Source organism: Oryctolagus cuniculus, chromosome 5, assembly GCF_051225735.1.
Source record: "Oryctolagus cuniculus isolate XC-2025 breed Fujian yellow rabbit chromosome 5, ASM5122573v1, whole genome shotgun sequence".
Taxonomy (NCBI): Eukaryota; Metazoa; Chordata; class Mammalia; order Lagomorpha; family Leporidae; genus Oryctolagus; species Oryctolagus cuniculus.
Genome location: NC_142871.1, coordinates 102135181 through 102157732, shown reverse-complemented (window position 1 = coordinate 102157732; position 22552 = coordinate 102135181). Strand labels below are relative to the sequence as shown.

Here is a 22552-nt window from a genome sequence, read left to right as displayed (position 1 = left end):
TTTATCTACATAGTAGTTTAACTACATTACTTTTACTTAAGTTTTAAAAATAAATCAGATACTAACAATCTAAAAAAAGGTTTTATTTTAATTTTAACCTATCCTGTAATATAGTAGATTTATAAATATTGAAGACAAAATCAGAATTCTATATCATTGATGATAAATTTGTTTATCAAATAGAATATGGGTATGTGTCTTATACATAAAAATATAACTTATCTTAGGGTTTTTATTGTAATAGAAGTGTAATCTGATTACCGGATTATAAGACGATAGACTTCCCAGGTAACTTTTCAAGAGGACTCCAAAAGGGGAGGAAATACTAACCTCAAAATACATAGGGAAAAATTTATATCTGAATGTCTATTCTCGTTTATATAAAGAATAAGAATGGGATTAAGTTGAAGCTGTAACAGTTAAATTAGGTGTTAAAGTGGGGTAAAAATTTCCTCTTTTTGGAGACCATTGCAAAAATCATTAGATATCTTTTTCTACAATTTGCTAGGTCACTGCTATTCATAGTAGCTCATCTCCAAGTGGCTTGTTACTGGTTCAGAAAGAGATGAGTTAATTTTTCCAGAATGTAAATTAATACACTGCTTTCTTAATTGAAAGAGTCTTGCTATGATCAGCTGAAATAAATTGTGGACTTTGTGATACAGTTTGATAACATTTCAGAAATGCATCAGTATATGTATTGTTTTAAGTAGTAACCTATCCAAAAATGTCAAGTGTCTTCAGTAAAATAAAAGAAAAATATTGTGTAAGAATTTGAATACTTTCTCAGCTTTAGAAATCAACCACTTCTATACTCAGTAATTTGTTTTCATATGACAATTCACATCAATTATTAGAACAAAAATATTTCATCATTGCACTAATTTCAGTCCTTCATTGATTCACTCTGTGTGATGGTATAGGTCTGCATTTAGCCTGAGTCAACATTTTACAGATACAGTGCAGTGCCAGGGTCATTGGATTCAAGGGACTAGTTGGTTGTGTTGCTATGATTTGTTATATAATTTAGGAATTTTTTATAGTTTAAAGATATGAAAAAAAAGTTGTAAAAAATCATAATTGTCAATATGTTTTCTTCCCCCTTGTTCTCAAAGTCTCAAACTCCTTTTGTTTTTATTTTTGTCATTCTTTGATGTAGGAAAGAAAGGGTGTCTACATAGTAATGGATCATAGTAGTCATTGGTAGAATCAAAAGTAATTGAATATCCCAATATTTTGCCACTACTGGCTTTGAACTGTTTTTAAAGTATAAATAAATAAAAGAGATCAAATTAGGAGCTTTGCAGGAGAAAAAAACACAGAAAACAGAAAAAGTTCAGTATTACTTAATTATCAGTTAACTGTAAGAAAACCTTTGCATTAAAGGACAGTGTGCTATTACGAAGACTGTCTACATGAAAATCAAAGCATGAATGATGTAACTTCAATGTGTTGCAAACCCTTATGGGAAGAGAAAAATTAGACATGAATTTTTGTATTAATTAACAATCTATACAATGTCTATTTCCATATTATTGCTGAATATTCATCTCTGTAAATATATAATTTATGAAACAATGTACATAAGCATAAATTTACTTATGAATCAAGTATTATTGAACACAGCTACTATGTGTGTGGATCTTAGAGTTCCACCTACAACTTAAAAGATGTATTCAAAGAAGTAACCAATAAATTTGGCTAGATAATCAAGCAATAAGAATCGACCTTTTCTGATCATTTTAATCTTTTTGATAACAGCTATTTTAATAAGTATGAGTTGATTCTCATTGTGATTTTAACTTACATCTCCCTTATGAATAGATTTTGAGCACTTTTTCATTAATCTGTTAGCCAATTTGAATGTCTTCTTTTGAAAAATGTCATTTCAGGTCCTTTGCTTATTGGTTTTTTTCAATTGCATTGTTTGTTTTTTGAGGATTGAGTTTTTGAGTTATATAACTTTTATTTAATGAATATAAATTTCCAAAGTACAGCTTATGGATTACAATGGCTTCCCCCCCAACAACTTCCCTCCCACCCGCAACCCTCCCCATTCCCTCTCCCCTTCCATTCACATCAAGATACATTTTCAATTCTGTTTATATACAGAAGATCAGTTTAGCATATATTAAGTAAAGATTTCAACAGTTTGCACCCACATAGAAACACAAAGTGAAAAATACTGTTTGAGTACTGGTTATAGCATTAAATCACAATGTACAGCACATTAAGGACAGAGATCCTACATGAGGAGTAAGTGCACAGTGACTCCTGTTGTTGACTTAACAAAACGACACTCTTGTTTATGGCCTCAGTAATCATCCTAGGCTCTTGTCATGAGCTGCCAAGGCTATGGAAGCCTTTTGCGTTCACCGACTCTGATCATATTTAGACAAGGTCGTAGTCAAAGTGGAAGTTCTCTCCTCCCTTCAGAGAAAGGTACCTCCTTCTTTGATGACCTGTTCTTTCCACTGGGATCTCACTCGCGGAGATCTTTCATTTAGTTGTGTTTTTTTTTGTTTGTTTGTTTGTTTTGTTTTGTTTTTGTTTTTTGCCAGAGTGTTTTGGCTTTCCATGCCTGTAAGTTATTATTATTATTATTATTATTTTTGAAAGGCAGAGTGGACAGTGAGAGAGAGAGACAGAGAGAAAGGTCTTCCTGTGCCGTTGGTTCACCCTCCAATGGCCGCCGCGGCCAGCGCACTGCGGCCGGCGCACCGCGCTGATTCGATGGCAGGAGCCAGGTGCTTCTCCTGGTCTCCCATGGGGTGCAGGGCCCAAGTACTTGGGCCATCCTCCACTGCACTCCCTGGCCACAGCAGAGAGCTGGCCTGGAAGAGGGGCAACCGGGACAGAATCCGGCGCCCCGACTGGGACTAGAACCCCATGTGCCTGTGCCGCAAGGTGGAGGATTAGCCTAGTGAGCTGCGGCGCCGGCCTCCATGCCTGTAATATTCTCATGGGCTTTTCATCCAGATTCGCGTGCCTTAAGGGCTGATTCTGAGGCCAGAGTGCTGTTTAGGACATCTGCCATTCTATGGGTCTGCTGTGTATCTCGCTTCCCATGTTGGATCGTTCTCTCCCTTTTTTATTCTATCAGCTAGTATTTACAGACACTAGTCTTGTTTATGTGCTCCCTTTGGCTCTTAGTCCTATCATTATGATCAATTGTGAACAGAAATTGATCACCGGGACTAGTGAGATGGCATTGGTACATGCCACCTTGATGGGATTGAATTGGAATCCCCTGGTATGTTTCTAACTCTACCGTTTGAGGTAAGTCAGCTTGAGCATGTCCCGAATTGCACATCTCTTCCCTCTCTCATTCCCGCTCTTATATTTAACAGCGATCACTTTTCAGTTAAATTTCAGCACTTGAGAATAACTGTGTATTGATTACAGTATTCAACCAAAACTATTAAGTAGAACAAACAAAAAAAATACTAAGAGGGATAACGTATTAAGTTGTTCATCAACATCAGGGCAAGGGCTGACCAAGTCACCGTTTCTCATAGTGTTCATTTTTATTTTTTAAAGATTTATTTATTTATTTGAAATTCAGAGTTACACAGAGACAGAAGAAGAGGCAGAGAGAGAGAGGTCTTCCATCCACTGGTTCACTCCCCAATTGGCCACAATGGCCAGAGCTGCACCAATCCAAAGCCAAGAGCCAGGAGCTTCCTCCAGGTCTCCCATGTGGGTGCAGGGGCCCAAGGACTTGGGCCATCTTCTGCTGCTTTCCCAGGTGCATTAGCATGGAGCTGGATCAGAAGTGGAGCAGTCGGGACTCGAACCAGTGCCCATATGGGATGCTGGTTCTGCAGGCAGTGGTTTTACCCCTTATGCCACAGTGCTGGCTCCTCCTTATATATTTTGTGTACTAGCCCCTTATCACATGTATTACTTGCAAAAATATTTTTCTTACCTTTGAATTATTTCTTTACTCTGTTAATTGTTTCCTTTGCTATGCAGAAAGTTTTAGTTTGATGTAGTCCCATTTGTCTATTTTTGCTTTTGTTTCCTGTGCTTTTGGTGTTATATCCAAGAAAAAATTGCCCAGACCAATGTTGTAGAGTTTTTCCCTCATGTTTTTTTCTTGTTGTCTTAAAATTTCAGGTCTTATGTTTTGAGTTCATTTTTTTATATGATAGTTAAGAGCCTAATTTCATCCTTTTGTGTTTGGATATCTTACTTTCCAACACCATTGATTGAAGGAACTGTCTTTTCTCTATTATTTGTTCTCGGAATCTTTGTCAAAAATCAGTTGAGCATAAAGCATGAGTTTATGTTTATGCTTTTTATCCTGTTCCATTGCTCCATGTGTCTCTTTGAATGCCCATGCTATGCTGTTTGATTACAGTAACTGTTTATATATTTTGAAATTAGAGAGTGTGATTTCTTTCACCTTTGTTCTTTTTGCTCAAGATTGCTTTGACTATGTGGGATCTTTGTTGTTTCCATACAAATTTTAGGATTGTGATTATTCCCCAAGTGGCCACAATAGCCAGGATTGAGCCAGAATGAAGCCAGGATCCAAGAGCTTCTTCTGGGTCAGCTAAATGGGTGGCAGGGGCCCAAGGAGTTGGGCCATCTTCCACTGCTTTTCCCAGGCCATTAGCAGGGAGCTGGATGGGAAGTGGAGCAGCTGAGATGCAAACCAGCACCCATATGGGATGCCGTTTTCAGATAGCTATTTTCCCTACTATGCCACAAGTCTGGTCCCAAGAGTCTAAATTCACTACTTTCAAAGACTGTTTAATTCTGCCACTGCAACGTGAGCATGCATTGCTCTAATCTTTGTTTTATTTGCAAATTTAACTTTAAACTCCCTTCTGGGAAATTATTAAAGAAAAAAGTTAGATACTCAGGTCCCTAGTACTTATTTAGATAACATCTAAAGTTATCCCTGATTTCTAAGTTTATTTAACATCTGGTAATTGTGTGTGTATATGTATATGTACATATATACACATATGTGTGTATTCTCTGTTAACATACACAAATTTATAGTGTAATAATGATAAAATAACCCTGTTATGTTTTTAGCTCATACTTTTTCTAACTTAAAGTACTACTAATGACTGGGAAATATTTGAATATATATAATGTTTCAAGATCTTTGAAGAATAAGTAAGCAAATAAAAATACATAAACAAATAGCTCTCACCTTGAAAACAATGAATTCTTCAAACCAAATACATCTTTGTTATTTGTTGTTGAAGCCAAGTTTTAAGAACCATTTATGATAAATCCCATATTTTCTCAAAATGTTTGAGTGATTTGCTTTTTATTAGCTATTTACAGAAAAAATAAATAAGCCAGATTAAAAAAGTCATAAATGCCTCTGATCCCACAGATTGTTATCACAACCCTCTCATATAAACTAAGAAATACCATATATATGAGTATATTGCTTCTGTTTTTTTTTTTTTTTTCATTCACCTTTGGACATGCTGCCATTCCCTTTTGGTTTTATGCCTAGCTAATAGTTGACGTGTGAATCTGATGTCTTTTTTTCCACAGATGGTAAAAGTAATGAGAGACTGATACAATTAGACCAACCTTATTAGTTGTACATAGAAGTGGGGCATTGCATATTTTAAAAATGTTTTGAAATGACTTCCTTATTTTATTTTAGCTTTTACCAGATTCGTGCATCTATGAAAATTCCACCAAGAATCCCCCACAGAGTAGAAGCTAGTTTATTACATGCAACAGGTAAGTAGAAAATATTTTCAAGTTCTTTCAAAAAGAACTGAAGTAACATTATAATTGTCAATAATTTTTCGTAAGTATTTTTTCACTACAGATATAAGAAGCCAAACAGTATCATTATGATGTCTTTTATAAGAAATAAATTTGAAACCTCAGTAAAACAGACCTGATTATATATACCATGTATCCTTAAGTTTCTTACAATGAGCATGTGAAAGAATACATATGAAATTTCCTTGGAAACAGAGCACATCAGATGCAATTTTAAAAGATACACAGTGAATATGAACACATAATCTGACTTCTGATTGCGTAGGTTGTTTATGATAAGTTTATGGCATATATTTGATAGTACTTTTTTAACCAAAACTTTTCCTGGGTTAATTACTTTAATTAGAGAACAAAGAGCAGTAAGGCAGTGTAGGAAGGTATAAGATAGACATGATAGCAGCTCTGTTATTTACTCATATTCTCAGGAGAGACACCAGCATTGATTTGAGCTAAAACTAGTGGTCCTGACATCACTGGACATTTTCCTGCTTTCTCACTATGGTAAAAAGATTGAATATACAGAAAAACAAAATCTAAACATGAAATTAAAAGATAACACAAAAATTTCCCTGAATACTTTGAAGCCACCTTGTTTTTTCTTTTTAATAAGCTCTTGTGATATGTACACTTTGCAAATATTTTCCCATTCTACAAGTTGTCTTACTCTGTTGTTTGCTTTGTTGTATATAAGCTTTTTAGTTTGATGAACTCCTATTTGTCTGTTTTAGGTTTTGCCCATCCCGATGTCCTCAAGCACTTCCCCTATGTTTTCTTCCAGTAGTTTCATAGTTTCAAGTCTTAAAATTGGGTCTTCAGTACATTTTGACCCTCCTGGGGTTCTCATTAGCAGGATGCTAGAATCATAAGCCAGAGCCCATTGTTGCACTCAGGTGCAACTATGGGATGTAGTCCTCTGAACTACTAGGTCAAACAACCATGCCTGGAAGCTGTTTTATTCCACATTGTTAGGAAATGAAATGGTTAATAAAATGTTCTAAAAAGTTATATAAGCCTTACGTGAATTACTAGATTTCAAATCTTAAAAATATCCCTAACATTAAAGCTATACAGAGCATAATTAGACCATTTTAAAAAGAAAATACATTGCTGGGTAGGTGTTTGTCACAGTGGTTATCATGTCTCTTGGGATACCTGCATCCTACATCATAGTTCCTAGATTTGAGTTCTCAATCCACTTGTGATACAGCTTCCTACTAATGTGCTTCCTGTGGGGCAGCAGGTTATGGCTCAAGTACTTGGGTCCCTGTCATCCACGCGGGAGACTTGGGTAACTTCTAGACTCCTAGCTTTTGCCTGGTCCCTCTCTGGGTGTTGTAGGTATTTAGGGAATGAACATGCATGAAAGGTCTCTCTTTGTGTCTCCTTTCTCTTTCTCTCGCTCTTTTAAATAAATCAAAGTAAAGAATTTTAAAATGTGTTGAGAGTTTGAAGAATTTTGAGTTGTATCATACTATAGATAGTAATGCTGATTCATGTTACATATTAATCAATTGTACGCAATAGAGAATTGACCCTATCTTCCTGTAATGGTCAGAAGTTCAGGGAGGCCTGTGGTTTACAACTTCCTCTCCTCCACACCCCCCACCTAAAAAAAAGCTAAACTTTTGTCCTGATATATGTGTTACTGTATCTGTTTATTGCCATCATGGAGTCTTTTCGTAAACCTACTTTGCAGAAACACATAGATAGTAAAATAATTGATGTTACAAGATTTAGACTTAGTTCCCCCTTATGAACTTCCTTAAAACTGGTAGACTAGATATTTTATTCATTTTATCTCCTGAAATTGCCAGTTGAAAAAAACCTTAGATTTCAGTTGGTGAGATATTTTTTAAGATAGCAAGATACTTGACATAAATTGCAAAAATCATCACAGATTATAGTTTACAATATCTAGGCCATTTGTATGGCAGAAATACAAAGTAATGAATTTACAGTATTTTGGCATTGTGACAAATTTTGTTGTTTTGGCATTGTGACAAATTTTGTTTCAGAAATGCAAAGATAGGGTACCATCTCCTAACCTTTTCCTAGAGACAGTCATTTTTGTTTTTCTTAATTATGAGTCCAGAATTAATCATTATTGCTGCCACTTCAGTTTCTAGATTCTGACATTATCAACTGTGTTTTATTGACTACTATATGGATGGTCTGATGGTGTAATAGTGTGTGGAAAGGAAATCTCTTCTATTTAACTATAACATTTGTTTTTCATTTATTAAAAAGAAAAAGAGAGAGACATATTGCCCATCTACTGGTTCACTCCCCAAATGCCTGTAATGGCTCTTGGGGCTGGGCCAGGTTGAAGCCAGGAGTTCAATCAGGATCTCTTAGATTGGTGACAGTGACCCATTTAGTTGAACCACCACCACTAGCTCCCAAAGTGCAAATTAGCAGGAAACGAATTGGAAGCAGAGTTGGGATGTTAATATATACTTTAATGATACATATTAATACGTTATAAATGTTTGAGAAATAAGTATTTGGAAAAAAATAAATATTTGGAAAGCTATGGACTTCCATGATATGTAATTTTAATTTTTTTAAAGATTTATTTATTTATTTAAAAAGCAGAGTTAGAGAGAGAGAGCTTCCATCTACTGGTTCACTCCCCAAATGCCTGCAATGGGTGCTGGGCCAGTTTGAAGCCAGGAGCCAGGAGCTCCTGGATCTCTTATATTAATAACAGTGATCCAAGTACTTAACCATTACTACTACTTCCCTGGGTACAAATTATCAGGAAACTAGAATTGGAAGCAGAGCTGTGACTCAAATACTCAGAAAGCCAGTATGAGTTACAGGTGTCCCAAGGAATATTTTGACCACTACACCAAATGCCTGTCCTAGAAATATTATATATATATATATATATTAATAATATACATTACAATATTATATTTTTTTAAATAAATGTGGATGACATCACTCTGTGAAGGAGAAGCCTAGTTTTAGAAAGCTATTCATTTCCATGATACACAATTTTAAATTTTTTAAAGGTTTATTTATTTATTTGAAAGGCAGAGTTATAGAGAGAGATCTTGCATCTGCTGGTTCATTCACCAAATTGGCCACAAAGGCTGGGACTGGTCAGGCCAAAGCCAGGAGCCTGGAATTCCACCCAGGTCTCCCACGTGGGTGGCAGGGGTCCAAGCACTTGGGCCGTCTTCTGCTGCCTTCCCAGGTGTATTAGCAGGGAACTGGATCATAAGTGGAGCTGCCAGGACTTGAACTGGTACTCAGGTGGGATGCCAGTATTGCATGCTGCAGCTTAACCCACTGTACCACTGCAACGGCCCCTATAATTGTTATGTGAAATGTTATGTGTGTATTTTTATAGCATTATACCAGAAATATTTTAAGCAATTGCATTATTTTATTAAATTTATAGCAGGCAAAATAACAAACACAGTAACTAGATTTTGAATAGAAGAAAAAGTATGCATAAAATCCCTCATACTTTTTTTCTCTTTCAAAATAACAAACTTTTGTGTGTCATATCTGAAATGTATTACCAAATATGACTTCTCAATATTTTTTATTCCTAGTATATTATGTCAGCATGTTTTGTTTTTAAATTTCTAACTTAGGATATGTTGGTTTTCGTGTTTATGAAAACAACTTTAAAAATAACTACCACTGGGCCAGGGCTGTGACACAGTAGATTAATTATCTGCCTGCAGCACCAGCATCCCATATGGGTGCTGGTTCTAGTCCCAGCTGTTCCTCTTTTGCTCCAGCTCTCTGCCATGGCCTGGGAAGGCAGTAGAAGATGGCCCAAGTCCTTGGGCCCCTGCATCCACGTGGGAGACCCTGAAGAAGCTCCTAGCTCCTGGCTTCAGAACAGCCCAGCTCCGGCTGTTGTAGCTATTTGGGGAATGAACCAGCATATGGAAAACCTTTCTCTCTGTCTCTCCCTCTCACTGTGTGTAATTCTACCCCCTCAAATAAATACATAAAATCATAAAAAAAAAAAAACACCACCACCATTCCCAGCATGGTCACCTGTTGTGTATGTGTGGTATTCCATTGCTTTTGAATTTTGTTTCATCCTCTATGATAAAGTAAATCTGATAAGGGATCTGGTATTTCTTGCCAGTGTACTCCAGAATGGCCTCTATCATATTAAATTAATATGTAAATTATAGAGGACAGTGATTGATGGAGTGTGGCAGTTTGCTAGAGACTCAGAAGTAGTAGTTAAATCTTAAGTCAGGTTCTCCCTTTTTAAAAAAAAAAAAAAATTATTTATTTATTTGAAAGGCAGTGTTACAGAGGCAGAGGCATCCTTCCAGAATATTTTTTGCCTCCAGTACCTGCTGCTATATATTTAATTAACTTTTTTCTCCAAGATTGATTGATTGATTGATTTGAAAGCCAGAGTTACAGAGAGGCAGAGGCAAAGAGAGAGGTCTTCCATCTGCTGGTTCACTCCCCAAATGGCCACAAAAACCAGAACTGGGCTAACAAAAGCTGGGAACCTAGAGTGTCTTACGGGTCTCCCACATGAATGTGGGGGCCCAAGCAGTTGGGCCATCTTCTGCTTTTCCCAGGCACATTAGCAGGAAGCTGGATTGGAAGTGGAGCAGCCACAACTCAAACCAGCACCCCTATGGGATGCTGGCACTGCAGGCCCCAACTTTTTTTTAATAAATGTATATAATAGATTTCTAGCCTCATCCTTGATAACATAAGTATCTCTTTTTTCCCCCAGAAAAACCTTTTATTTAAGGGAAACAAATTTCATAAGTTCAACTTTAGGAATATAGTGATTCTTCCCACCATACACACACTCCTACCCCTTCTCCCTCTGTCATTCCCAGTCCCATTCTCCACTAAGATTCATTTTCAATTAACTTTATATACAGAAGACTAACTCATACTAAGTAAAAGATTTCAACAATTTGCACACACACACATACACACAGAGAAACTGTTTGAGAACAAGTTTTACAGTTAACTGTCATAATACAACTAATTGAGGACAGAGGTCCTGGATGGGAAGCTAGTGCACAGTGACCCATGCTGCTAACCTAACTGTGAACACTCCAGTTTACCACGTCAGTGGCCACCTGAGGCTCCCAACATGAGCTGCCTAGGCCATGGAAGCTCTGCGAATCTACAGACTCCAACAGTATTCAGATAAGGCCACAAGCAAAGTAGAAGCTCTCATATAAGATAATTTCCCTTTATTCTTTCTATTCCTTGAAAATTCTTGATTTCTTCTAAACGCTTGGGTTTTCTCTTTGCTTGTTTTTTAATTACCCTGTTTGTTTTGACTCTAATTTTACTTTCACCTCTATATCTTTTATTTCTAGCATTGTGTTTTCACCATAACTTGTATCCCTTTTGTATATTTCCAGAAAACATTTAGGAAAGGGAGAAAAAAATGATGACTTTTGTCTGTGAGTTGCAGTAGGACAGGTTGGATGGCATGGGAAGTAGATGGTATTTTACAGCTCATTGTAATATATCAAAATTTTTCCTGTGCAAGACTGCTGACAGTGAGAGAGTTGGTCAGGAAATATCTGTCATCTGTGATAACATCAGCCATGAAAGACAACGAGTAGCTTTGGGCTGTTTAAAACTGATTAATAAGAAAGCATTCATAGACTTTTAACAGCAAAGTCACTGCTGGTTCTAGGAAGCTGTACTCATTTTGAAATATTATGTTCAGTTTTAATAAAAAGTTCAAATAATGACTTTCCATTTCTAGTTATAGTGTTATTAAAACAAAATGTATTTTGTTTTTTAATGTCCATCCAGCTATTTTTCTGAAAAAAATTGTATCCAAATAATACAAGAAAATAGTTAAGATCAGTTAGTCCAGAAAAAAATTGCAGTGAAAACCTTATCTCATTTTCTAGATGTAGCCAGTTTTAACTGTTTCTGCAGTCCTTGTGTTGATTGCAATGTAGACATTGTTAATACATTCCTGTTATGACAAAAGACAATTTATCTTTTTTACACAACTTCCTGTCTCTCTTTCCCCATCTTTCAAAAGATACTGTTATTCTTATATCTTTCTCTGACCATCTCTGTAGCTTCAAGCAATATAGTAAAGCTACATTTCCTATTTCAACAGTGACAACAGACCCCTCGTTTTGTAAAAAAAAGATGTAAGCATTTTTACCTGTTTCTTCAACTTTTCTCTCATGTACACCCTCTGTTAGAGCCTCTTTCTTACTTTTTTTTTAAGATTTATTTATTTATTTATTTATTTATTTATTTATGTGAAAGAGTTATATAGAGAGAATCTTCTGTCTGCTGATTCATTCCCCAAATGGTTTCAATAGCCATGGTTGGGCCAGGCCAAAGCCGGGAGCCAGGAGTCTTCCATGTGGGTATAGGGGCCCAAGGACTTGGCCATCTTTCACTGCTTTTCCCAGGTTATTAGTAGGTGTGGGGAGCAACTCGGACTAGACTAAGTTACTGGAATTAAGACTTATTCTATGCATCTGCTCTCCCACAATATGGCGCTGGGAGAGAAGAAAACAGCTTCTACACAGCTGCCTCCAGTTCAGCCAATAAACTGTAGGACTTGCTCCTGATTGGAGGAGAGCAGCGTACTCGGCGTGTGGGCAGCCGAGTTAGGATTGGTGGAGGAGGACTATAAAGGAGGAGAGAGACGGCATGCACCAGGAACATCTAAGAGGAACATCTAAGGGGAACATCTAAGGGGAACACCTGTGCAGCCCCTGAGAGAGCCGGCCGGCGGTGTGCTGCTCCCCTGCGGAAGTGGGGAATGTGGCAGGGGGAACTGCCCTTCCACGGAGGTGGAAGGGACAGCAGCCAACCCGGGAAGAACCAGCAGCAAACCCGGGGAGGGCCGAGCAGACAAAAGAACAGCGCAGGGTCTTGTGTCGTTCCTCCACGAAGAGGGGGAGCGACATAATGGTGCCGTGACTCGGATAGGAAACTTAGGCAGGGTTTAGTGTTGTTCCTCCACGAAGAGGGGGAGCGACAGTAGGGAGCTGGATTGGAAGTGGAGCCAGTCAGGACATAATCCAGTACGAATACGGGATGCCGGTGTTACAGGCAGCAGCTTTACCTTCTATGCCACAATGCCAGCTCCATATACTTTCTTTTATATTGTTAAGGTTGCTATTATACATATCCTCTTTGGCAGTTGTAGACAAGTCTTCTGTGTTTTGTCTGTTGCTTGATTTCAAAACAGTTAAAAGTAAATAGCAAAAACAAATGGTTTACAGCATTAACATAAATATCTGACATGAAAAAGGATCTCAAGTTTTTAGGACAGCTAAGGCAAGTCTGGTTTTGGTGTTGATCTGAGTCACTGTAATATAGAGATAGTAAGATATATATTTTTCAAACTGTTGATTCAGACATGTAGCTCTGATATGGTTAAAATAGCAACTTGGAATTATGTTACCAGTTTTTTCTATTTATTTGAAAGGCAGCATTAACAGAGAGAGGTAGAGACACAGAGAGAGGTCTTCCATCGCTGGTTCACTCCCCAAATGGCCGCGATGGCTGGAGCTGAGTTTATCCGAAGTCAGGAGCCAGGAGCTTCTTCTGGATCTCCCACGTGGGTTCAGGGGCCCTCCCAGGTCATAGCAGAGATCTAGATTAGAAGAGGAGCAACTGGGACCAGAACGGGTGCCCCTATGGGATGTCTGTCTCTCTCTTTCACTGTCTATAACTCTACCTGTCAAAAAAAAAAAAAAAAAAAAGGCCATTTCTGAGATAAGTATGAACAAAATGGCCAAGGGCAAGAAGAGAAAACTAAAGAAGAGGACTTGAAAAGATTTCTGATTTTACAACATATTAAGGAAATCTAGGTACTTGGGCTTACATTTCTATGCTTATAAAAAGTAGCTTAATCTGAAGAAGATGGTTGAATTTGGACATAACTAGTTTAAGGCCTTGCTCTGCTACTGTGGCTGTATGGGCTAGCCAATTGTGTAATTTTTCTGAGCCTTTTTTTCCTAATCAGTGAAGTGAAAATAATTCCCGTCTCATAGTATGTTTGTGAAAATACAGTTTACAGATGTGTAGAGACCTAGTTCAATGCTCAATAAATACTGGTTTCATTTGTCTTGCTCTCTCTGTCCTGAATTTCCCCGTGTGGAAATAAAAGTAGACGACAGGATCTCAGAACTAGCTTGATTTAAGGAAAGATAGCCTGTGAAGAAGGAGCCATTTATATCTTTTTCCAATTTTAGTTTTCAAGAGTTAGCCTTGCTTGTGGGCAGGATTACTGATTGATAGGAGAGGATTTCAAAAAACTCACGGAAAATGGAATACAAGGCAGTTTATTTAGCTGTTAAAAAAAAAAAAAAAAAACATGAAATCTATGCATCTTTTTTTAAGCCATTTTTCATGAACTTTCTGAAGGCCTTTCATATGGTTTAATTTTTTTACACCTCTTTGAGTCTTTCCTTCCCCATAAGACAGCTGTTCTCTACTAGTTCTGTGAAATGGATGAGAAAACAAATGTTTGAACTAGTGTATCCCTGTGACAGAGAAGGCCAAGCACAAGCTTTGGGGTAAACAGCTGTGGCATTTGTTTCCTGGCAGATTATTTACATGATCATAGTCTTGTGATGTCTGTAAAATGGATATAAAACCCTGCAAAATAAGGTTGCCAAAAGGGTGGTAATGATAACCATGGGAAGCACAGTACCTTGGACAAAGCAAGTCCCCTGTATTTGTAGGTAGTAGTGTTAAGACTACCACTTATGAGGACAAGGAAAGGGAAATTGCACACAAATTTGAGCAATAATGTGTGGGGAAAGTCTTACTACTAAAAAATATTTCCCATTGTATTAGCAGCTTTACAGCCGCATAAGCATTTACATTGACAAGAAATCAACCTGGATTGGTTAGAAAAAGAAATTTCCGCTTACTTGTATGTGACAGGGTTTTTCCCAAGGCCATCCCTGGGTCCTGGATAATACTCTTTATAAATCGCATTCTTTTCCTTGCTAACACCCAGCTTTCATGTAGGTGATAGAAATTTTAAAACAGCAGCAACAACAAAACATCAGGGGCAGGTGTTTGGTACTACAGTTAAGAAACTGCTTGGGACCCCACATCCCATAATGGAATGCCTGGTTTGAGCTCTGGCTTCGCTACCAATGAATACAAAGGGAGGCAGCAGGTGATGCCCCGAGTACTTGGGTCCCTGCCACCACCCTGATAGACCTGAATTGAGTTCCTGGCTACAGGTTTCAGCCTGGCCCAGCCCCAGCTGTTGCAGGCATTTGGGAAGTGAACCAGCAGATGAGACATTTCATTCTTTTCTGTCTTTCTGCCTTTCAGATAAATTTTTTAAAAATCAGTATCAAGCAAAAAAGAGGGCTATAAATAAGGGCTAGTTATCAAAGTAAATGGACGTTGTCCCAGTTGTTTTGCCTTACCAGTGGCCACTTTTAATAAATCAAGTACTTTTGTGTGCTGCTAGCAGAATTGTATTTCTCCTCTATTAGTTGTGTCCTTAAATTTTGCCCATCCACTTTTTTAGAGTCACTGAAATGTTGGATAGTTAGGCTGAACTATTAAGATTTTTCATGATTTACCCTATCCTGTATGTTTGAGTTTCTTTCCCATCATTCTACCTTGGATTCTATGGCACTACTTCCAGTTTCTCAAATTTGATGGGTTCTAACTTACCTCATATTATGTAGATGCTTTCCTCTCTTCATTGCCTACTTGTTTTAAAGTCAGATAATTCTACTAGGCAGTTAGAAGTCTCCTCTGCCGTGCTGTTGTAGCACTTTCTATGTAACTCTCTTGGCTCCTAAAATATGTTTTGTTTTGTTTATTTTTTATTTTTTATTTATTTTTATTTATTTATTTGACGGATAGAGTTAGACAGTGAGAGAGACAGAGAGAAAGGTCATCCTTCCATTGGTTCACCCCCCAAATGGCTGCTATGGCCGGAGCTATGCCGATCTGAAGCCAGGAGCCAGGTGCTTCTCCTGTCTCCCATGTGGGTGCAGGGCCCAAGCACTTGGGCCATCCTCCACTGCACCCCCGGGCCACAGCAGAGAGCTGGCCTGGAAGAGGAGCAACCGGGACTAGAACCCGGTGCCCATATGGGATGCCGGCTCCACAGGTGGAAGATTAACCAAGTGAGCCATGGTGCAAGCCCCTTGTTTAGTTTTTAAAATATAGAAATCTAATCAGACTTCAAGCACATTATAGAACAGTGGGGTTTTTTCTTTGTTTTAAAGATTTATTCATTTATTTGAAAATCAGTTACACAGAGAGAGGAGAGGCAGAGAGAGATCGATCTTCCATCCGATGGTTCACTCCCCAGTTGGCCGCAACTGCCGGAGCTGCGCTGATGCGAAGCCAGGAGCCAGGAGCTTCTTCCGGGTCCCCGACGTGGGTGCAGCGGCCCAAGGACTTGGCCATCTTCTACTGCTTTCCCAGGCCATAGCAGAGAGCTGGATCAGAAGTGGAGCAGCCGGGTCCTGAACCGGTGCCCATATGGAATGCCAGCACTTCAGGCCAGGGTAAAAAGTGAGGAAAGTTTAATGAAATGCACAGCTAGAGACAGATCATATTATGTCATTAATTCATTACTGTTACCAGTAACTGAATAACCTCAGTAGTCATGAATGGAAAACTCACTGTAAAGTTAGATCTTTTGGTAAACTTGCACAGATGGTGAAACTTATTTTCATTTGTCATTATATGACGTTTTGCTTTCCCCAGATTCTACAGCTTCCTTCTGTTGAAGCCACTAATTATATTTTTTACCTGGCTTAAGAAAGCGATAATTATGTTGTCTTTTGTTTTGGCCTGCTGAAATAGGGATTTAAAGAGATTGTCTCATTACACTGCAATTATTTGCTTAGTGTTTCCAAACCTGACTAGGAACTCTGAAAAAGGGGCCTGGTTTTTATTTATGTTCTTACCTCTTAGTTCCTGAAACTCAGAGACAAAAAAAATTAAAGTTAAATGAATACTTACTTGTTCGCAAAGTAAATAAGATATGCCAATGCTAATTGTTTAACCAGAAGAAATGAAAATGTAGGAAGATAATGATAAGAATAAATGTAAAATGATCATGACTTAATACAAGTATTTGTAGGCCTCTATCACAGTTCTCTAAAAGTATAGATCTGAATGTTTGTTTTAGTAGAAAACTGATAGGCAAAATGAAAACAGTTATTTGAACAAGGAAAAGGGGCACTGAATTAGCTGGATGAAAGTTCATTTATTCAGTAAATACCTGTTGGGTACCAGTTAGGTGTAAGGCAGTTCTCAGTCTCAAAACTGTGAGAAAAACAAATGTCAGGACATTTTATCATCACGTGCTTCTACACTTGCTTTGATCTTGTTGGCAAGACCCTTTATAATGGCAATATAAAAGTGCAAAAGGAGTATCATAAAGAGAGAGGGTAAAATAATGGTTATAATCCTGGATAAGGAAGAAGGAAGGGAAGGTGGAGGAAAAAGAGGTTGGTCAGTGGATACTAAGCTGTATTTGGACAGGAGGAATAAATTCTGCTGTTCTATCGATCTTGCAGTAAAAGGGTGCGTATAGTCAGTAACATATTGTATACGTATTTCAAAATAGCTAAGAGGATTTTTAATGTTTTACCACAAAATAATTTGAAGTAACAGCTACTGTAATTACTGTGATTTTTTTTTTTGACAGGTAGTTATAGACAGAGAGAGAGAGACAGAGACAGAGAGAAAGATCTTCCTTCCATTGGTTCACTCCCCAAATGGCCGCTATGGCCGGCACTGTGCCGATCCAAAGCCAGGAGCCAGGTGCTTCCTTCTGGTCTCCCAAGCAGGTGCAGGAGCCCAAACACTTGGGCCATCCTCCACTGCCCTCCCAGGCCACAGCAAAGAGCTGGACTGGAAGAGGAGTAACCGGAACAAGAACCTGGTGCCCATATGGGATGCCGGCGCCGCAGGCAGAGGATTAACCAAGTGAGCCACGGCGCTGGCCCCATGATTTCTTCATTACACAATGTATATATGTGTCAAAACATATTGTACCCCATAAATTTGTGTAATTGTTACGTGTCAGCCAAAAATTAAACTAAAATAGAATAATAAAAATATTTCAATAAGTCATTGAAAGGAAGAAAAGAGAAGTGGAAGTGGGAGCTGAGCTGCCTTTTGGGATACCTCTCTTTCTCCCTGCCCCGACTCTGAGGAGGTTTCAGGCTTTAAAGTGGGCAGGTAGAGTAGATAATGGGAAGTGAGAGGTAGACCTGAGAACTGAGACAAGTTGGAAGCCTGTAATTGAGTCAGCTATGGTAGCTGAGAATCCCGACTTCAAGGGCAGAATATTAGGAAGATTACTATTTACCTTGGGCCAAAAACCTCAGGGCTTTTCTCTAAGTTGCCATGGGACATTAACACTCTAGAGTAAAGCATTCATTCTTTTTAGTTTTTTATTGTGGTAAAAAAACACATAAAACCTACTCTTAAATGTTTAGGGTATGTATTATAATCTTATTTACTATATACACACTGTTAGCAGATTCTAGACCCCTTTTGTCTTACATAACTGAAACTGTACAATCGAACAGCAATTCTTCATTTACCCTCCACCTAGGACCTGGTAGTCACCATTCTATTTTCTATATCTGTGAGTTTGATCAGATAATTCATGTAAGTGGAATCATGCAGTATCTGCCCTTCTGTGATTGACTTTTTTCACTTCACTTAGTGTTTTTTTTTTGTTTTTTTTTTTTGTTTGTTTGTTTTTTTTTTGACAGGCAGAGTGGACAGTGAGAGAGAGAGAGACAGAGAGAAAGGTCTTCCTTTGCCGTTGGTTCACCCTCCAATGGCCGCCGCTGCAGCCGGCGCACCGCGCTGATCCGATGGCAGGAGCCAGGAGCCAGGTGCTTTTCCTGGTCTCCCATGGGGTGCAGGGCCCAAGCACCTGGGCCATCCTCCACTGCACTCCCTGGCCATAGCAGAGAGCTGGCCTGGAAGAGGGGCAACCGGGACAGAATCCGGCGCCCCGACCGGGACTAGAACCCGGTGTGCTGGCGCCGCAAGGTGGAGGATTAGCCTATTGAGCCACGGCGCCGGCTCCACTTAGTGTTTTTAAAGTTCATCTATGTTGCAGCGTATGACAGGATTTCTGTTTTTAAGGATGATTCATATTTCATATATGTGTATACCACATTTTCTTTATCAACTCATCTGTAGATAAACATTTAGATTATTTCTAGTCCCATGTGAAAAATGCTTCAGTGAACGTGGCGGTACAGATACCTGTTTGCAATTTTAATTCTTCAGGATAAATAGCTACACATGTGATTGCTGAGTTAAATGGTAGAATTATTTTTAACTTTTTAAGGAACCTCCAAACTCTCTTCCATGGCAGCTACACCATTTCACATTGCTACCAACAGTACACAAAGGTTCCAGCCCCCTCCACATCCCTGAGTGCCAACCATGTTCATAACACTGTATGAAAAAAGAAATACTTACGAATGAGTGCCGGACCTTGCCTTCAAGAAGTTTCCATTCCTTTGTCCTGAAATGCTCTTCCTTCTTACCTTCATTTGACTATTTCACCTGGATTATTATATTGTCAACAAAGCCTTATCTGGCTCTACAGTCTAGGATCAGCCCTATGTTATAACTTGTTATGACACTCTAACCTTGGTAACACTTAATCCAAGTATAATTTACAGAATTAGATGAGGACAGGGAAGTAGCTTGTTTGGCTTAATGTGATTCAGACCATGTAGCTTAGAATAACCCATGGCACAGAGTTACTACTGTATAATAAATAAATAATTGTTGTGAAGTGTATCATACATTTTTTAAGGATTTATGAATTTATTTGAAAGGCAGAGTTACAGAGAGGCAGAGACAGAGAGATCTTCCATTCGCTGGTTCACTCCCTAATTGGCTGCAATAGCCGAAGCTGCGTCAGTCCGAAGCCAGGAGCCAGGAGCTTCTTCCAGGTCTCCCATGTGGGTACAGGGGCCCAAGCACTTGGGCCATTGTCTACTGCTTTCCCAGGCCATAGCAGAGAGCTAGATTGGAAGTCGAGCAGGCGGGAGTTTACCCAGTGCCTATATGGGGTGCCAGTACTGCAGGTAGTGGCTTTACCCACTATGCCACAGTGCCAGCTCCTCATACGTTTTAAAAACTATATAAAACAGTAAGTAGACACCTAAGTACTCAACCCTTCATTTAAGAAATAGAAAACTGGGACAGTGTTGTTGGCATAGCTGGTAAACATGCTGCCTGCAACACTGACAGTCCCATATGGGCACCAGTTCAAGTCTCAGTTGCTCTACTTCCCATCCAGCTCCTTGCTACCGGGAAAGATGGCCGAAGTCCTTGGGCCCCTGCAAACCACTGGGAGATCTGGAAGAGGTTCTTGGCTTCTAGCTACATACCAGCCCAGCCCCTGCTGTTGCAACCATTTGGAGGAGTGAGCCAATGGATGGAAGAGAACTCTCTCTCTCTCTCTCTCTCTCACTAACTCTGCCTTTCAAATAAGTAAATAAACCTTAAAAAAAAAAAAAAAAGAAATAAGAAACCACTAGTAACTTAAAAATTCTCCTGTTTGTCCATCCTGACTTTTGTGTTGATTGTTCTTTTGGTCTTTTATATTTTTTTCACTTATGAGTGTATCCCAAGGAAATATCTAGTTGAATTTTGGAAAAACTAAGTAGTAAGCACAAACTCAGTTATGTAGGAAAGCATGATAGTACTACTATTAAAAGAAGGTTACCAAAAAGAAAGCTGACAGGGTCTCTGGGACATGGTATACTTCTGTGTACCTGAAATATTTTAAGACTCCCTTTGGGTAAGTTAGTAGGCAAGGTGCAGTGTGAATTGTATAAAATTTAGAGCTTAACTACATTGGAAGCTTCTTGCAAGGTTGTAATGCGATCAGCTGTCAGATATCCAACATGTGAAGTCGGCTGTTTTGCATCTAAACTTTTCATGGCCTTCCTTTAACTCTCAGGAACAAGTCAAAGCAGAAAACTTTGTGAGATGAAAAGTGTTCTTAGATAATATAGGTAATAGGGCACAAACTCCATTAGTACACCATCTAGCGACACAAATATTGAAAAGAATTTGGCTAAGCTTTTAATCTGTCTTTAGGGTAAAAAAATGATAGCATGGCAGAAGGAATGTGAGATGACTGATCTTACACTTCTTGAAGTACAGTAATCCAATCCATACTGGTTGCTTTCTTTGTCTATAGAAGATGTTTGGGGTCTTCCTTCATCATCTTCCCCAGTTGCTTCTCTCCTGTGTTGAATCCCTTGTTTCTTAACATCTGTTTTGCCTTTTTCTTGACTGACTTTCTCAATTTGATGGAGCTTATTCTCCAGATAACTTGAGAAAAGTGGCATGGAACATAAATATTTTTAAGCTTTCAGTGTCTAAAAATGTCTTTGGTCTGTCCTATTCACTTGTTTGAAAGTTTAGCCAAGAATAGAATTCTAGGTTAAAAATCATTTTCCTTCAGGATTTTCATATTTCTCCATTGCCTTTTGTCTTACATGATTGTAGTTTAGAGTTCCAAAAGCCTTGTGAGTGCTAATCCTTTATCCATTTCAATAATATTGTGGAATATCCTATTTGTCTCTTGTATTCTGATGGTATATAATAATGTACCTCAGGTCTTTAAGCCCTTTTAATCTGTGTGTACATGTCTTTCAGTTCTGGGAATTTTTTTTTTTTTTTTTTGACAGGCAGAGTTAGAGAGAGACAGAGAGAAAGGTCTTCCTTCCATCGGTTCACCCCACAAATGGCTGCTACGGCCGGCGCACTGCACCGATCCGAAGCCAGGAGCCAGGTGCTTCCTCCTGGTCTCCCACGTGGGTGCAGGGCCCAAGCACTTGGGCCATCCTCCACAGCAGAGAGCTGGACTGGAAGAGGAGCAACCGGGACAGAATCTGGTACCCCAACCGGGACTGGAACCCGGGGTACTGTGCCGCAGGCGGAGGATTAGCTTAGTGAGCCACGGCGCCGGCTCTGATATTTATTTTTTTCTTGGTGATTATCTCCTATCTGTCTCCTGTCTTCTTTTGTTTTTGGAACTTCTGTGATTTAGATGGTGGATCATTACTGATTCTTTGAATTTTTAGTTTTTTCCTTTCTTTTTCCCATTTCTTGCTGGCATATTTCCTCAACTTTATCTTTAGCCAGTTTTTGGGTTTTTTTTTTTTTTTTTAGCTTTTTGCTTGTGCTTTTTCTCTCTTCCCTTCCTTCCACTTTTCCTTACCCCCTCCTTTCTTCCCTTCTTTGTCTTCCTCCCTCCCTCTTTATTATCCCTTCTCTCTCTTTTGTTTGTAATGTTTATTTATTTTCATCTGTTCCATCTGGGTCTTCCACGTGGGTGGCAGGGACTTAAGCACCTAAGCCATTACCTGTTCTTCCCATTGTGCGTGCACATTAGGAGACAGCTGGAGTGTAAGCAGATACACCAGGATTCAAACCAGCATTCTGATATGGATGTGGGGTCCCAGACTTGGGCTTAATTACCGTGCCACAATACATATCCTTCTCTTTCTTTTAAAGTCAGGTGCTCTTTGTTTTCTGACTGTTCTTTTGTTATGGCAGTGTTTTCTTGTTTAGTTAATGCAATATCTTCTCTAAGAACAATACTCATAGATTAATAGATGGGTTTTTTGAGTATTTTTTGTTTGTTTGCTTTTACAAGTTGCTTTCTTTGCTCTGTTTCGGATTCTAACTTAGATGTTAAAAACTTTCTTCAGATGTCTTATGGGCCCCAGTTGTCTACATGACTGATAGAAAGGCTCATTGGAAGTTCTGAGGGCTTACA

General features: G+C 38.7%; 1 protein-coding gene across 31 annotated transcripts in view; it reads left to right on the top strand.

Annotated features, from left to right (window-relative positions):
* The window catches only part of FAM135A (family with sequence similarity 135 member A), a 128193-nt gene that overhangs the window by 27891 nt on the left and 77750 nt on the right, over nucleotides 1–22552 (top strand). For 29 of the 31 annotated variants that reach the window (XM_089333055.1, XM_089333058.1, XM_070073900.2 and 26 more), the window contains one exon: nucleotides 5642–5721. In XM_089333055.1, coding sequence (XP_089189181.1) covers nucleotides 5664–5721 — 58 coding nt within the window. In that variant the 5' untranslated portion in view covers nucleotides 5642–5663. Of the gene's footprint in view, nucleotides 1–5641; nucleotides 5722–22552 lie in introns of those variants that run through there. The other 2 variants (XM_089333066.1, XM_051855526.3) reach the window with 1 other exon arrangement.